Source organism: Labrus mixtus, chromosome 24, assembly GCF_963584025.1.
Source record: "Labrus mixtus chromosome 24, fLabMix1.1, whole genome shotgun sequence".
Taxonomy (NCBI): Eukaryota; Metazoa; Chordata; class Actinopteri; order Labriformes; family Labridae; genus Labrus; species Labrus mixtus.
In genome coordinates, this window is record NC_083635.1 from 10749119 (window position 1) to 10766735 (window position 17617).

At 41.1% G+C, this 17617-nt stretch overlaps 2 protein-coding genes across 5 annotated transcripts; one reads left to right on the forward strand and one right to left on the reverse strand.

The window, feature by feature from the left end:
- Positions 1-625: 625 nt before the first annotated feature.
- dnpep (aspartyl aminopeptidase) lies at positions 626-8418 on the reverse strand. Of its 4 annotated transcripts, none has more exons than XM_061032297.1 (15): positions 8291-8418; positions 7887-7977; positions 6524-6612; positions 6241-6354; positions 5702-5827; positions 5393-5517; positions 5079-5163; positions 4502-4609; positions 4227-4304; positions 4023-4103; positions 3656-3816; positions 2836-2875; positions 2304-2405; positions 1329-1496; positions 626-981 (listed from the first exon to the last, which is right to left on the reverse strand). In XM_061032297.1, the coding sequence occupies exons 1-15, from the start codon at positions 8294-8296 to the stop codon at positions 931-933; spliced, it is 1425 nt and encodes a 474-aa protein (XP_060888280.1). In that variant the 5' UTR covers positions 8297-8418; the 3' UTR covers positions 626-930. The 4 variants fall into 4 exon arrangements, with proteins under 4 accessions (XP_060888280.1, XP_060888284.1, XP_060888283.1 ...); XM_061032301.1 differs by having other exon boundaries at positions 8158-8291; XM_061032300.1 differs by lacking the exon at positions 8291-8418 and adding an exon at positions 8129-8284.
- A 3595-nt stretch (positions 8419-12013) lies between these two features.
- Positions 12014-17239, forward strand: desmb (desmin b). The gene is made up of 9 exons (XM_061032984.1): positions 12014-12650; positions 13289-13349; positions 13496-13591; positions 14659-14820; positions 14934-15059; positions 15151-15371; positions 15749-15792; positions 16083-16171; positions 16807-17239. The coding sequence occupies exons 1-9, from the start codon at positions 12076-12078 to the stop codon at positions 16846-16848; spliced, it is 1416 nt and encodes a 471-aa protein (XP_060888967.1). The 5' UTR covers positions 12014-12075; the 3' UTR covers positions 16849-17239.
- The last annotated feature ends 378 nt before the right edge of the window (positions 17240-17617 follow it).

Sequence of the window (17617 nt, forward strand, 5' to 3'; positions counted from 1 at the left end):
AGTGTTGTAGTCAAGACCACACTAACCGAGACCAAGACCTACCCGAGACTGGAGTGCTCCGAGACCGAGACAAGACCTTAAATATGCTTGAAAAATAATTGTCTTCTCTGCAGGGGGCGTGTCCCTCACTTAGACTGTAACACCGGGAAGGTTGAGGCCATAAATGGAGGATAAAAATCTAATTCTGAATGAATTGAAGTTATTTGTTCTTTTAGAAAGGGGTGTTATCTTATCAAAGTAATGACGTGGACAAATAGCCTCAGTGGTGGTCTTGATTAAAAATCCAGAGTCCGTCCAGTCTGAGAGCGAGACAAGAGTCAAAATGCTTTCGATTCTGAGACAAGACAGAGACCTTCAAAAAGACTAGACTATATGTGAAAACACACATTTCTTGCAGTGTGGCGATGATCCTCCCCCTCTCTGCATTATAAAAGTGGCTCCTGTAGACGAGATATTCTCTTCATTGTGCCAACAAACTGTCCGGAAACTTGGCAGAGCTGCACATCTGGCTCCTAAGAGGGTTTTATTCATATAAGTGTTGAGATATAATTCAATGACAACAGCTTCTCCTGCAGGATGAAACCTTGCACATTCAATATTATATGTGAAGTAAAATAACAAACACAAAACTTTAACACATTTTATTATTTCCTAAACAATTTCAGATTGTTAGAAACATAGTGCACTGTAATGTGTGTTTGCCTCCATTGGTGATATGATTACAGCATATTAAAGTATGGAGGAGAAATACTGAAAAAGTGTCTTAAGGAAAGGATTTGTCATCTTCATCAAATACATGAGACCAGATTTCCACCGTTTTTGATGGACATACACTTTGCATCAGTAAGTGCTGGATCCTGCATGTGTAAATGCAACCTGCTTGATGGAAATGTCATCCTTTGTTTCCGTCAGTTATGGCTCTCCTCGGCTCTAGTCGACAGCCAGTGTGCTCCTCACTGCGGGGAACAACTCGAAGAAGCCCTGCAGGTGGAAGCAGACAATGAGTGAGAAATGAAAATATGGCAATAATCTGCACGAGATTTAAAAGAACTGATGAGGACTATTTAAAGTATTGTTTTGTGAGAATTTCAGTAAATTTGCATATTAGCAATTCCAACAATTATAGATTGAAATGCACCCTCTGGAGAAGAAGTAAAAGCAGCCAGCCCGAGAATGACTCTCGTCTTGGGTAATGCATGGTCACCCTCTCTTTTGATCTGTCCTCTCCAAGTCTTCTTAGGTGTCAAGTCCTCACATTTACAGAAAACAACAATCCCTTTGCTGTCATTCTGAGAGAGAAGGTATGTTTGTTTCACAGACGGGGTTACCTTGAAGAGGGTGGTGCTCTGCAGGACGCTGGAGGTGCAGCACATCTCTCTGATCGAGTGCATGGAGAGCTGCGGAGCTCCTATGTCCATCACAGGGATCCCGAGGCGGGCGGCCAGGATTGGTCCGATAGTGGTTCCACATGGGCTGTCGTTACGGACCATCACATCCTGCAGGAGGAGGGCTCAAACGTCAAACTGATGAAAATGTACTAAACAGCAAATCTTTACACATCTGGAATGTTTATATTCCAGGAAACACAGTCTTCCTATCTGCCATCTAGTGGCCTTTAGGAGGCACTGCAAAGTCTACAAACCACAAATAGGTCTCATCAAGTAATTTCCTCTCTTCAGTAGCGCCTCAATGTGCAGGAAGCAACTACAGGAAATTAAATGAAAGTTAAACTATGGTAATGTCAAAAAGTATCTTGATTGAAATCAGAAACGTTAAGGTGTAACTACAAGGAGCAAAAACTCAATGCAGGTTTATTTAAACAGGTACACCTGAATCTCACAAAAGCGGCACAGATCTAATCAGCTCAGAGTAGTGTAACGTGTTTATGTCATGTATCTGATGTTTCATGGTGATCCCGACAGCTGCTTGTAAACGATTTTCATCGTGCATCTTTTACTCTGAGCTTAACAATATTTCAAATTTGATCACACTAAATAAATTGATTCTCTAACCATATAGGAAACATTTTCTCATAGAACAACCTATATCTGCTTCCTTGAAAATAAAACATGTTTCTAGCCTTTCTACATGAGTTTTATAGTCGTACTTAGAGTCCTTTGTTCTTTATTTCGCACATGCATTCTTTTCTCCTCTCTGTGTCGTCCTGGAGCAGCCCAACATGTTGCTAGGAGATCTGTATTAGCTGCCAAGTGACTCAAGAAACACCAAGTAATGAGACGCTACTAAGCCTCTGTCTGCAAACAATTCATCCATAATTTCACACCCACACACACACACTGTACCTGCAGGGGCACGCCGACCTGGCTGGCGACCTCTCTGACGACGGAGGCGGTGACAGCCGTGGTGGCGTAGCGCTGGTTACTGTTAAATTTGATCACTGGGCCCTGAGAGAAAATCATGTGAAGGTTGATTCCATTTTACTTTATTAAAATCACCTCGGATGAAATGAACGACAATGTTCTGGGTGAGTCGGGATGCTTTGTCCCGCTTCCTGAAAATAATCTTTCCCCACCACATTTCATGAACTCTGCAGCAAAACTAGAGGCTAAAAAAAGCTTTTGTTTGAGTATCACTGAAGTAAAAAACCTTAAAGTCGAATACACACGTTTTTTAAAACAATTTTTACTCAATTAATGTAGAAGTTAGGGAGTCGATTCATTAAGTTAGAAATTAGCCAATCAAATCTAACCGATCTGCTGCATTGAAATAAAGCTTACACAAATATTCAAGTTCAAGAAAAGTTTTCCAAATGATAAAATGTAGGTCTGTTTGTGTCCCTTTTAAATGAAAGAATAAATAAACTAAAACTCTTACCTTGTGGAAAGCTGGTCGGTGGTTCTCCTCGTGCTTCTCCCTAAGAAGATGAACACAAACCAGCTCTACTAACAATTCTTTAAAGTGGAATTTTAAATATAAAATAAAGCAACAATTGAGAACAACTGCACCTTCCTACTAACACAAGAAACAATCTGCATGAAACGTATCATGTCTTAGTTCTTGTGTTGTCACTGTTAATATGTTTTTTTAAACATTCATGCTTTTTAAAATATCTTATATGACAATTAGGTTTATTTTGGGGCTTTTTATGCCATTATTTAAAGATAGAGGAGAGGATAGAGTCAGAAATCAGGGAGGGAGAGAGAGTGGGGAATGACCATAGGCTGCTAATATTAATGGACGAAGCCTGAGACCAATTTAGTTTTTTAGTACTAGGCTGTAAACACGTTAATTTATGCTGTAAAAACGCTTTTTGCCTGTTGTGTGTACGTGACTTCTGGTGTTCCTGCAGCCAGCCTCAAGCGGATACTTCAGGAACTGCAGGATGTTGTACTTCCGCATTGGCTTAATTATTCAAGACCAGACGTTTCCGCTTGAATGACATGCAGGAAAGGAGCCACAGGTTGGACTCGAACTCGGGCTGTGAGTTTGGAGGATTATGACTCTAACCCTAACCCGCCACTACAATATCTTATAAAAGGCGACTAACCAGTTAAAACTCAGGCAACAGCTGATTTAAGAACAATTTCCTTTTGAAAACAAACTTTAAATCACTCAACATTTAAGGCTACAATAACTTCACAATCGGCTGAAGTAATGGGCAGCTGTGTGTGTGTGTTTGTGTGTTGACACTGACATGTAGTTGGGGTGCACAGCGTGTGCCATGTCAGCGCTGATCATGAAGGAGAGCGGCGCTGCCTGTTGAAAAGCGGTGAGGTTGGAGGAGGAGGCGGCGAGGCGGCTGAGGATGAGCTCCGTCAGGTTTGACTGAGCTCCCTGAGCGCTCTCTGATCCGACCTACAGGAAACACAAAGTCTGTTAATGTGAAGCATTTACAGATTATAACAAACTGTATGTAGGATTTCCTTCAGATCACCCATCACTGGGAGTTCAAGAGTAAACCAAAAAACAACATCTGTTTGAGAGACAGCAGACACAGCACTCCAAGCAGAAACTGTTCCCCATCACATATCTCAAACTGGTTCTGATTCGACATCACCCACCTCTTCATTGTCGTACAGAGTGATCATGCGGATGTTGGTATCTTTGGCCAAAGAGTCTCCGGAGCAGGACTCGACCAGGCCCTGGGGGACAAAAAGAAAGGGAGTATGAAGTAAGTGGTGGTGTGTCAGCATTTTTATGAACAAGACACTAAAGGTCAAAAGAAGACAACAAAAAAAAAATCTGATTTCTGTATGGTTTCTGACCTGCAGGGCGCAGTAGCAGCTGTGGAGGTTGTCCAAACGAGGAGAGTAAATGAACTCTTCGTACACGCCTCCTATCGCCTGCAGAGAGAAGAGAAGAAGAACATAAGGGACAGAAATACCAGAGGTTCAGAGTCTGGAATGTTTTCTCCATGCAAGATTCCTTACCAGGTTTTTTCATGTTTATAAAATGATAGAAACAGTCTGACTGAGAGTGATGCTGTTTGAGGTGGTCAACTGGACGCTAAAAAGTGACAGGAAGTCAATAGTTGACTTACCCCAGGCTGAGTGTCGGCCAGACACAGCTCAAAGTCCAGCAGAGCTTCAGGCGCAATGCCAAGCTCTGAACACAGCACCTTCACCAGCACCGGGTGGTGTTTCTCTGCCTGACAAGGAATAAACAACATGTTGTGTTTCATCCTGATTTAAATTCTCTCACCTTTCTCCATTCCCTCACTTTGTAATTTTGATGTACACACATACAGTATGTTATCAAAACATTTTACTATCCAACATTTTTAGAACAGGAATATTAACTTTTTCATAGACAACAAAGAAGTTTAGCAATAATTTGGTGTTTGTCCCTTTGATGCAAATCATGCATCACTGACCCTTCTGTCCACAAAGCCAAAATAACTAGTGAATTATCCTGTGAGTTTTGAGGCCATGTGGTGTGTGGGAGGATGAAGCATAAAAAAATGAAGGGTAAAAAAGAGAACATAAAGACAGACCAAAGGCAACAAAAAGCAAGAAATAGTTCTCATATTCAATGTTGTTAATTTTATACAAGTCATTTTGTGTTATATGTTGTAACCCAAATGTCAGAGTATCGACGCGTGTGACTGTTTCTTTTACCGTCTTGGTTGCACAGGAGGCGTCTCCACAGGACACGGAGCCCGTCTCCAGCTCCTCCTGGACAGCCGTGGCGATAATGGGCACGCTGTGACACACAACATAATTATAGCACAAACTCATCTTTCAAACTGAGCTACAAAACATATCTTAAAAGATGGCTAGTTATAGTTAATCCTATGAGTCCTAAATTCAAAGATTCTAAAGACAAAGATTTTGTTTTCATATTTTTTTATGCTTTATGTGTGTATATCAATTTCCTCTCCAATTAGTATTCAGAGTATAAAAATGGTGATCAAAGATCTGCATTGACTGACAGGTGGTTCTCCTTGTTGGGGCCGAAGGAGTCGTTGACGTCCCTCTGTAGGTGGATGGCGAGGTTAGGGACCCTGAGCAGAGGTCTTGGCACATGAACCAGCTTATGAAGCAGCTTGCCGTCACTCTGCAGGAGGACAAACGTATACATATTATTTCTAAAGATGAGGAGAGGGGAACACCTGCTCAAAACAAAATCTGGCTCATAAAATTCTTCAACGCCATCATCTAAAACGAACAGATTTGACAGAGCTTGTGTTTAACTGTAGCTTCAGAAGAAATCCTGACAAGAAAAATAATACTCCGCCTACCTTGACCATCACGCGGCCAGCAATGGTAAGGTCACGGTCAAACCACGTGTTCCAGATGCCGCCGCCGTAGCACTCGACTCCGACCTGCAGACATCCCTGCTTTGACTTCAAAGACCTCGGCTTCACCTGAAACAGTTTTATAATCCAATAAATCACTGACTCTGAAACTTCTAGATTATAAAACATTCATTAGACATTTTTTATGTTTAAAGACAGACGCTGAAACCTCTTTTAATCAATTACTTGTAATTTAATTAGAATTGTTTTGTGCTCTTCTCTGGGCCTTGATTAAATGTTATAAACACATTTGTGAGAAAAACATCACAAAATACAGGACAGGATGACAAACACCTGCTGAATGCATCAGGACCCGTAAGCACATCTCCTCTGACATATTTTTCACTTCTGCTCAGTTTTGTGGCAGTTTGGCTGCAGAGGATTTTGAGGCTTGTTCTCGTGTACTCTGGCTGCTTCGTAGGGATTTAAGAAATGTCCAGAGGCAGACTGTGATTGACGGCTGGAAGTGGGTCGGCTCTCACCTTAAGGCAGGGGCTGTCTGTGTGGGCTCCGATCATGGAGAAGCCATTTCCTGGACGGTACTGTCCACCCACAGCGAAGGCGATGAGGCTGGAATAGTTCCTGGTCACAAAGTACTGAAGAAAGCAGGGGATGGAATTTTAATTAACAAACAGATTAATAAACTGAACTTTCTGGCTAGAAAAAATAAACGTTAAAATGACTGCTAAATCTAAGACACAGACTAGATCTTTTGACTCTTAACTCCCATGAACTATTAACACAGAACCATGAACCCTGACTGACCTTCTTGGACGGCTCGATGTTCCACTTCTCTGACTCCTTCAGCTCGGTGAAGCCCGCGGCCAACAGACGCCGCTTGCATTCTTCAACAACTAAAGGGGCAAAAAGCAGACAAAAAAGTATGCTTCTGACTTTTCTGTTAAGTTATATTCAATTTTAAAAAGCAGCAACTGAAGAATAATCAGTTATTTCAAAATTGTTAATTATACTACCATCAAGATGTAAAAACATTCACTTACAGGTGCTTTGTTAATATATCCAGGACAAATTCTTGAATCAGTTATGCAGCTTATTTATTATTTATTGCAAATCAATTCAACAATTCATTTTTATAGCTTTGCTGCCCAATCTGCAGAACGCCAGAGTTCACAGTGCAAAGGTTTGAGACATCATCTGCAGAGATCCTATCTTATCTCAAGCTCAAAGTTGTGTGTTAACCTAACAGTGTCTCTGCTTCACACCTTCTTTCTGCTGAGACATGCAGATCTCTTTGTTCTCACACTGGAAACTTCATATCAGAAAGCTGGCAGATTATGAAAGTCTTTTTATCAAACACAACCTGCTATCTTGTCGGAACTATTAATCTAACTTTATATAAAACCACGAAAAAAAGGAGAGATCATCTGGATTTTGGATTTAGCTTCAATAAATATATTCAGTAACTTGTATCATTTAATCTTTCATATTTAATTTACAACCATTTACGACTCTGTTTTTGCACATTTACATTTAATCTTCCATATTTAATCTACAACCATTTACGACTCTGTTTTTGCACATTTACATTTAATCTTCCATATTTAATCTACAACCATCTACGACTCTATTTTTGCACATTTACATTTAATCTTTCATATTTAATCTTCATATTTAAGACTAGTAATGCTAAGTTAAATCCTGGTTGTATATATTCACATTCTTATTTTTTTATATTTTTAGTGCTTATTTACTTTGTATTTAATATTATATTGTCTTTAAATTTGCTAATATTGTGTTTTTTACTCATATTGTGTGTTGGATAACCTGCTGCTGTAACGCCACAATTTCCCAGTTTGGGATCAATAAAGTTATTCTATTCTATTTTACTCTATTATTGTAATGTTTGTGAGATTTAAGTTAATAAATGACACTATGTAATTTACCACTAGGTTTTAAGATTTATTTTGTGAGCATGTATTTGACCCAATCCTGTCTGCAGGCTTGTCTCAAACTGTATTTAATTAAACTTAGTGTAAATATAGACACTCAAATCCATCTTGTAGCTCATGCAAAAAGTGTATTTCATCATTCTTTTACATGTGCAAATATACTTTTTAACGGATTGTGTACATTTTGTTCTTGTAAATAATCTTTTTAAAGACTGTACCGTGGTATGGAGACACTCCTCTGTTGACAAACTGCAGGAACTCTTTGGCTGCAGACTGCACGGCCTCTTTGGAGCTCTTCATGATCAAAGACTGTCAGGGGGAAAAAGCAGGAGTCTCAAAAAAGTGAAATGCAAAACAGGTGAATTGCACACGAACAAAACTAACTAATATGCCCCCTTAAAGTTTCCCGTAACATGTAAATTACAGTGTCAAAATTAGACTTGTCCGATAATGGGCGCACCGGTAGTTAGCAGAGCTTCGCCAGCTAACCTGAAGAAGACAACACGAGCTACCTGCCTCTTCTCTCTCCTCTTCCTCTGCTGGTCAAAGTCAAAGTAGCTCTCGGTAAGGGAGAAATATCTCCTCATATGGCGCTTACAATACTCATATTTATGACACTTACCTGCATTAAGTGGACTTTCAAACTCTGAACTCCAGAGAAACGGAGAAGTAACGACAGACAGATACAGATCAGCTGACAACAGAAAGTAAAGAAACAGGCGTAGTTTTCAGGCGCTGCCCCCACAGTGACACCCAGCGGCCAGGCGGTGCAATTACCTTTTAAAAATATTTTTTTTTACATTATCCCATTTTTTCAGAATAACTGTTGCCTTAGATCATTTTTTGTTTGAATCACTTTTAAAATAAATGTTTATGTTGTTGTTGCACTATAGACATTTCATAAACCTATTCTTTCTTTATATAAGCAGACAATAAAAGTCATGGACCAGAAACCTATGAGATGGCATCACTGTGGCATTTTAAAAAAACACAACTTTTTAACCTTTGACAATTTTATGAATTTTAGTATTCTTAAACTGTTTTTTAAATGTGTAAATAATCATGTGTCACCACTGTTATCTGAATTAGCCATTAGGCGTCAGAGCTCTCGTAGGGCAGTCACACGAGCCTCCATCAGCGGTGGATTGTCTTGTCCCAATGTACAAGACATCTTTTGGCCAGTCTGCTTTCTCTGCAAAGGGGGCAAAACCTTGGAGCTCTCTGCCCACTGGCATAAAATTAGAGAGCAACAGTAATTCTTTTAACAGAGGACTCAAACAATGGCTAAAATCAAAACAACAGTGCTCACATGAACAGCTTCTGACTGGTTTATTGTTTGATCATGCTGCCTTTGCTCTACAGTTTAAGTCTATTTATTTATTCTCTCCTTATTGTTTTCTCTGTTTTATCGCTTTTCTCCCTATCTTAATTGTTTTCTTTTCAAAAGCCTACCTTTTAAATTGAGGCAATCTCGAGCTAAAATGTGATTGTCTCTTTTTCTCCCATGAACCCCTGAAAGATTTACATGTAATTATATTAAGGACCATTATTATTTAATCCAAAAGTGTAGTATGATCTTCTTGCAGTCTTCATTGGGAGGATATAACCTGCATTTCCTATTTTTCCTAAACTTAATTTCTTGAGTTTGAACTGTGGCACCAGTGGCTGACTCAAGGCCCAAACTAAGTGGAGTGTGATGTTGACATTTCTTACCAGTGATGAGCAAGGTTTGATTTAAGCCAAATCATGCTTACAGTAATATTGCCCATTTGTATCTTCTTTTTCATCTCTGACTCACTCATATTAGTTCCCCACATGCAGCCATTTATCAATATATCATCACCACGGGAACCAGCCATATATGGTCATAAACAACGAGGGAGGAGAAGGAGGAGGCGGGCGGGCGGGGGGGGGGGGGGGGGGGGGGGGGGAACTGAGAGGAGAACCTGAAAGTGATGAAGAGATGTTTACTCCTGATGTCAGCTAACAGAGTCGCTTCTGTTCTTGAGAAAACCCAGGGTGATGAGGGAACAAACACACACACACACACACACACACACACACACACACACACACACACACACACACACACACACACACACACACACACACACACACACACACACACACTATTATTAGGGTTGAGAGCAACAGGCTTTATTAGAGGAGCAGCAATGGGAGTGTTGAATGTTGTCCTGCTGGGAATTACACCAGTATCCTACTGTTCTGTTATTATGCTGGAGGGTTATTGACTAGCTATTCAGAAATCTGACCTTTTATTTTCCCTCACAGTACCAGCCAATATGTCCTGCAGAGTCCACCATGTATTCTTTAATCACAGTCAGAATATGTGAGGTTATCACAAAAATAATTAACACAGGCAGACAACACAAATCTTTCTCACATTGCAAAAATCAGGAGTGATCTCTTGCAAGATATATTTATGCATTGTAAAGGAACTCTAAATGACCAGGTCTTACTAAATGTTTAATTATTTGCATCATCTGCTTTATTTTTCTTTGTAGCCTTAGAGCTGATTTATCTGTAGAGCTCTTAACCACAAACAGCTTCTGATGTCGGTGAAGTTGGGTGATGTCACAATATACTAATACTAATTACTAATACTAATTTGACTGAAATCTTGTTATAGAGCACCCAGAGAGAAAGTCTAAGGCCTTTCTGTAGTGGAGTTTTGACACTTGACACAGGTGTTATTAATTACGTTAAAGATTGCTCCCCTGTTTTATCCTCTAAGTAATAACTGCAGTAAGTAGCCGAGCACAGCGCTGCCTGTGGAACCTGACCTCTGAAACATACCGCAGCATTAATTAAAGGGATCAGTAACACCTGTGTAGTCCATGGCGACAGCAATACGATACGTCTCATAACTCTTAATTGCTGCAAGATTGAAGACATTTTTAGTCTCCAGTTGGCCCAAGAGGAAATGACTCATAAGGAAGCGATGTTACACAATGTAAAGAAAATGCTAAATATGTAATGTGCATCACATTTCTCTCACTGAGCAACACGTTTGTCCTTCAAGCCAATTCATCTATTTATATCCATTCAATCTGTTTTGAATAAGATATTCCAGTGGGCAGGTGGGTTCAAAAAATAGGTGGCTTGAATCAAGTCCAAGTTGATTAAATGTTTTATTTTCCTTATCTCTGTAAGATATGATCAATAAAACTGCACCAATGAAAACATCTGAAAGCTTATCCTCTTGTTATAAAAGTGATCTTTGGCCTTTCAAAATTTCACCAGCAGCTGATTTTACCCCAGAGCATCTTGGAGTCTGGTGTCTGCTGGCATACCTTTGTGTTATCATCATAAGTGGCACATATTGTTTGGAAGTGCAGCTCTCTCCTGCTGTGGGAGTGCATGCAGGCACATGCTGTACCTCTCTGTCGCACAGGGTGGGATAGTTTTCCTTTTTAAGGCAGGTTTGTCAAAGCTCTCCCCCCTGCAGATGCTGTCATTAACAACCTGCACAGCTTCACCATGTGAGGAAGATACAAAAGCTCTAGAAGACACCATCCATCCTCACATCGTTGTGAAGTGAGATCACAGAAGCAGGAGACTTTCTCATGACACTCTGCGATTCCACAGGTCCTCTTATGTAAACAGGTTGTTCATTCACGAGTATTGTGACGTCTCAAACATTTGGTGAAGTTGAGGGATGAAAACTTCTTGGCTAACATTGAGGAACAGTGTGGGTCATGCTTAAAGTTTAACCTGCATGGTGCATCTTTTGTTTCAGTGCAATGCAATAGAATTCATCTGCTCACTCCGGGTTGCTCTAATTGTAATAACACTAAGTTGAACACCTACACTGATCTTCTTGGAGCACATTTCAAGCTGTTTAGACTCAGCAAAATGGCCATGCTGACATAAGCACTGTGCCAGAATCCACAGTTTGCTTTTTTATCTAAATGAGACCACAATCTTGGCATTGGATAGTTCAACCGCACTAATTTTGCAACGCAGGATTCTGAAGTAATCAATTTTGGGTCTGGGCATTGGGGAAAGAGACACAGCAGTCTTTGTGGAGCGATAGAGGCTTGATTAAAGCACAATGCTGTGATTGTTTTTTTTTTCCCATTTTGTTCCTTTCTTGTCACCAAGTGTCGGGTCAGAACCAAAAGGTTAATATCTTGATGATCAAGTTTTCTATTAGAAGAAAAAAGAGGAAAGTCACAAAGAGTTCAGAAAAAACTAAGAAAAGATAGATAGATGACAAAGACAGAGGAAGAGAGAGGGGGTCTAGAGCAACTCAGGGAGGGAAGCTCATAGGGGGAGGCATCAAAAAGTGAGGGAGGGGGTATCTACAAATAGTTGAGGATAGTTAGTTCTTCTTCAGTGCTCTCCTTTGCTGCAGCCCTCACCAGGCTCCCTGAGTCCTCCATCATGGCCTCCTTCAGCTCCTCAGCCCAAACCGCCTCCTCTTACCGCCGACACTTTGGCCATGGCAGCTACGCCTCACCCTCCCTCAACCGCGCCATGCTGGGCCATGCCGGCAGCGGTGGGGGCCATGCCACCTCCAGGGTCTATGAGGTGACCCGGTCCAGCTCAACACCAGCCTACCGGGTGTCTTCCAGCTACTACGGGAAGCCTGTGGGGGCCTCCCGGGTCTCAGTGGGGCGCACCTATGCAGGCATGGGTGAGACACTGGACTTTAGCCTGGCCGATGCCCTAAACCAGGAGTTCTTGACCACAAGGACCAACGAGAAGGCCGAGCTGCAACACCTGAACGACCGTTTTGCCAGCTACATCGAGAAGGTCCGCTTCCTGGAGCAGCAGAACCAGGCGATGTCTGTGGAGGTGGAGCGCCTGCGCGGACGTGAGCCAACACGCATCGCCGACCTGTATGAGGAGGAGATGAACGAGTTGAGGAGGCAGGTGGAGATCCTGACCAATCAGAGGTCACGCATAGAGGTGGAGCGAGACAACCTGATCGACGACCTGGACAAGGTCAAACTGAGGTGGGTGGGGCAAGATGAAGAGTGTACACACAGCATGTTTACAGTGTGCTTTACTATAAAAGGAGAGGAAAGCGCTCCCACATATCTGCAGGACGTCTAATGATCTGTTCTTTCTCTTCTTCTCTCTGTTGTTTACATCTTAAGTGCCAGTTTTATAAAGAGTCAGGGAGAAGACAAGTTAGGATTATGATGATTAATGAAAGCTCCATCATGAGGATTAAAACATTTTCCCTCAGATCAAAATAAAAATAGAGCTTTTATCCTGGTTTTATTTCCTTTATATTTTAAGGTTTTTCTGCAGAGGTTTATTCAGAGGAGTTTAATGGATTCAATATGGGATGATTTTTTTTGACCTATCAGTGCATTTTGATTCAAGGATGCGTTCATGGCTTAATAAATAGGACTAGCATCTGTTCAGTGCAAAAGAGGATTAAAACCCATCTGGTTTTACAGGAGAGATTTTATTACAACAGAAATAGTTGTGTCAACTTTTGTCTTTGGCATCACAGTGCAGATGGTTCGAGCTAATGTTTAAAATGTATTTTCAAATGATGTTCAGGACCAAAGCTGCCGAGAATACTATAACCATTTCTTTAGTGACGTTCTAAAAATAATAATTTTGCATTTATCTGCTCCAGACTTCAGGAAGAAATCCTTGAGAAAGAAGATGCAGAAAACAACCTGGCTGCTTTCAGGGCGGTGAGTCTCTAATGCACTTTGTACTTTATAAAGGCCTCAAGTACTCTGGTTAAATGTTTGCTTCACCATATCAGATCATACCAAGGGTTGCTCTCCTGACTTTAGATGTTTTAAAACAACATAACTAAATCACCAAACTGTTGCAGGATGTGGATGCTGCCACTCTGGCTCGCCTGGACCTGGAGAGACGCATCGAGACGCTGCAGGAGGAAATCGCCTTCCTGAAGAAGATCCATGAAGAGGTTCTCTCTTCCTTCTTTTTCTCTTTCCTTCTCTCTGAAGGATTCATAAGCACATCTTGACAACAAACAGGCACAAACTCCTAACTTTAATATATTTGAGCGATCTCAACATGTTAATTGAGATAACTTACGGAACAGTGCAACATGTAACTTTAAATATTTTGTGTGAGGCCATGAAAGAAACACATTCACAGAGCATGTTACATCTTGTCTTTTCTGTCTGTTACATTTGTTTGAGTTTGTGTAGTTGAGTGTGTGATGACAACACGAGAGGATTGGTTGGCAGTGGGCCTGTACAGTGTTGCAGCAGAGCACTGAAATCTCACACAGCAGTTGTACAGCTAAAATTAAACGTTGTATCAACACAAGACATCCTCGTCTCTGAACCACACTGGCTTGTACTGTAAGCTTAGTAGTGTGTGTGTGTGTGTGTGTGTGTGTGTTCCTGACTAAGCTTCTCTCACTGGCACAATTCTTACCAAAGACCAGTAAATTGTGGACAAGTGCAGGAATAAAGCTGGTTTTTGGGTCAGTTGTCAATCTTATTTCTTTGGCAAGCTTCCGGGAAATAAGTTCAAGTCAGTGTAATGTTCACAAAAGTAAACGTGAGTTTGTGAGTGTTTCCCAGCCTGGAGACTTCCCTGTGATAGCGACACAATGCCAAGTGGTTGTTGCAGTGTTAGTAGTGTGATTGCAAGCTTCTTCAGGGCTGCTATCAGGTGTTCACAGAGTGATTACAATGCAGCAACCACAGCTGCTGAGTGGTGCCTTGTGGCTACAGGATGGATCCAAAAATATTGTGCTGCATAAGATGTCTGAAGAGACCAGTTTGAGCTTGCTACATGTGTGAACAATTCATGAAGTTCAAACTAACTTTGTTAAATACCGACTGATTCCTATGTTAATAATGGTTTTCTGGTTGTTACTGGTTGGCAATGATTCTGTATACAAACCTAATCCCTGTAATCTATTCTGTTCTCTGGAGCCAACACACACACACATAAATCCCCACAAACCACCCACAGCTCTAACCTCCATCTCACCTGCTCCTCCTCCTCATCCTGCAGGAGATCCGCGAGCTGCAGACTCAGATGCAGGAGACTCAGGTGCAGATCCAGATGGACATGTCTAAACCGGATCTGACAGCAGCACTGAGAGACATCAGAGCCCAGTACGAGGGCATCGCTGCCAAGAACATCGCAGAGGCTGAGGACTGGTACAAGTCAAAGGTGAAACATGGAGGGATTGTTAACATTACAACATTTTTATTTTTATTATTCTATTTCCCAGTGGTGTAAGCAGTAGTTCCAGGAATAACTGACCTTGACCTTTATCACTTCAGGTGACCGACCTGAACCAGGCAGTGAGTAAGAACAACGAGGCCCTGAAGCAGTCCCGGCAGGAGACCATGGAGTTCAGACACCAGATCCAGGCTTACACCTGCGAGATTGACTCCCTCAAAGGCACTGTACGTCTCTGACACACAAAGATTATACAATGAATCTGTGCCTCATCCATTTCAAACCCTTATGTCACACGTTTCTCTTTGTCAAACCCAGAATGAGTCCCTGATGAGGCAGATGAGGGACATGGAGGACCGCCATGGACGGGATGCGAGTGGTTTCCAGGACACCATCGCACGGCTGGAGTCAGAGATCGCCAACATGAAGGATGAGATGGCACGCCATCTTCGAGAGTACCAGGACTTGCTCAACATCAAGATGGCCCTTGACATGGAGATCGCCACCTACAGGAAGCTGCTGGAAGGGGAGGAGAGCAGGTGATGCTGGAGGCAAAGGCCTCCTGTAAATAAAAAAGCTTGATCAGGATGTAATTTCAGATTTAATGCAACAAAGAGACAGAAACTTTTTCACTTTTGCATTTCATTTGAGTATAAGCCTCAAATGTTGATTTATAAACTTGTATCTTTATACAAGAAGGTCTTTAAGTTCTAACTGACTTGTATATTTTCTGTAAAATATTTTTTTTACTGAACGATGGTAAAAAAAAAAACGTTCTCCACATGCTGCAGTTATGTTGTTTTTCACTTTCTATCAATTTAGAGGCCTTGAAAAAAAACGTTTCATCATAACAGAATAATAAGAACTACATTTATAATGCATGCTGCTTTCAACACTTCTCTTTCTGTCCCTGCAGGATTACCTTGCCTGTGCAGAGCTACTCCACTCTGAGCTTCAGAGGTAAGAACACACCTGCTGTTCCCTGAACACACCACTAGAGGACACATTTCTCTACAACATATATGAAGTCTGGAGTCTGTACCAAAAAAATGATTCAGTCTATGGGACCAACCCACAAATCAGTTCACCTCCACATGGAGTTTGACACCCGAGTTATGAGCCATCATTTCTATGCGACAGAAATGTAGTGCTCACACGGCATCCTGAGTTCATAACATGATAGGAAAAATGATGTCTGGGAAGACTTTTTGTCATGTTGAAGTTGATATTTTCTCACTGTGTTTAAACAGAGACCAGCCCCGAGCACCAGCAGCGCTCCTCTGAGACGCATTCAAAGAAAACCGTCCTCATCAAGACCATCGAAACCCGTGATGGAGAGGTAAAACACAGAAATACTGCAGCACATACAGATCTACTGATTTGATTTTAAGATCTTTCCTTATCTTTTGTTTGGAGATGTAGAAAGACTAAAGGTAAATTCAGAGTTTACAGTTAATCTTATATCTAATACAAAGTCTAAAATAAAAACTGGACACAACTTCTACACCTCCGTATGTCCTGTCCTGTTAAAGGGAAATGCTGGAATTTTGGTGATGTGTCAATTTCTGGCGTTTCACAAGCTACATTTGTGAGACCTATCTGTACAAACACATTGTGTCTTCATATCACCAAGAAGGCATTCGTGATATTTCCAAGTAAACACCCCCACACACATGCAGCGACTAGTTCACAGTGTGTCACCTTCAACCAAACATCATGTCCCACCTGAGTGGAAACACACTACACCCACAGTTTCCTGGGAATACATACATCACAGACGTGTTGACACAGGTCCTGGTTGCTCTTTTATATTTAATAAAAGCTCATTGTAGTATGAAGTTTACAAATATTTCCATCAGGAGCCAGCTTGTTATATGAGTATGTTCTATCATAAAGAAACTGACTCTGCTGACTCTCACAGTGTATTTTCTATATCTCTGAACATCTAATGACTCCTGTGTTTCTGCCCTGCAGGTTGTAAGCGAGTCGACGCAGCACCAGCAAGACATCATGTAAGGATCTGCAGAAGATCAAGAGAGGAGAAGAAGAAACAAAGAGCACATCTGTCCTGTCCTGAGTCACAGAGGTGGAGAGCACAAACAAGAAAAGATGCACAAATAAAACCAGAAAAAATCATGACTGTAAAAAGTAATTATTATGGCATGTACTGGTTTTGTTCAGAGGTAACTAAGTGAATATGAAGCAGGATGGGGGTTTCTTTATCTCCGCTTTTAGCCGGGTACAAAAAACCTGTATGGAGCTGGCTTTGGGTGCACTACATGAAAACAACATTTTTGCATCTAAGAAAGACTTGAAGAGTGTTGGAGCATTTCAGACAGCCTCCTAATTTTGTTCTGCGTACACTGCCTCTTGAATTAAATGTCAAAAAAGAAAAAAGTAACATGAATATTAATATTATTTTTGTAAATGGCAGCTTTTGCCGTGTTCGTCAAGGTTAGAGTTATATTCAATCAGGAGCATTTATAATGAAAATACGATGATCTGTATGTGTGTGTGTGTGTTTGAGCTTATCAATAAAGGGACGTAGAAAGGACAGATAAAATGAGAAGATGGAGGAGGAGATTAAATGTCGTCTGGAGATGAAGCGAGAGATGAGAGAAAAGAGGTGTTGCGAGGTAGAAACAAAGAAGAGAGAGAGAAGAAGAGGGGGCTTGTTTTCAGGAAAGGTAATCCCGTCTGACTTTCAAATATTATTTGCTAATAAAAGTGAAGTGGATTTCATGTTCCAGCTGATTGATGTTTAAATGTCCTTGAGCTTAAAGAC

What these genes read in the sequence shown, in the direction of transcription:
- dnpep (XM_061032297.1), bottom strand. An exon ending in TGGCCGACACTCAGCCTGGG is followed by an intron (nt 4,305 to 4,501) that starts GTAAGTCAACTA and finishes TTCTCTCTGCAG; the next exon opens with GCGATAGGAGGCGTGTACGA. An exon ending in AGAGCACCACCCTCTTCAAG is followed by an intron (nt 982 to 1,328) that starts GTAACCCCGTCT and finishes TTCCACCTGCAG; the next exon opens with GGCTTCTTCGAGTTGTTCCC.
- desmb (XM_061032984.1), top strand. Translation starts at nt 12,076, where the DNA reads ATGGCCTCCTTCAGCTCCTCAGCCCAAACCGCCTCCTCTTACCGCCGA. An exon ending in CTGGACAAGGTCAAACTGAG is followed by an intron (nt 12,651 to 13,288) that starts GTGGGTGGGGCA and finishes TATCTGCTCCAG; the next exon opens with ACTTCAGGAAGAAATCCTTG. An exon ending in CTCCACTCTGAGCTTCAGAG is followed by an intron (nt 15,793 to 16,082) that starts GTAAGAACACAC and finishes GTGTTTAAACAG; the next exon opens with AGACCAGCCCCGAGCACCAG.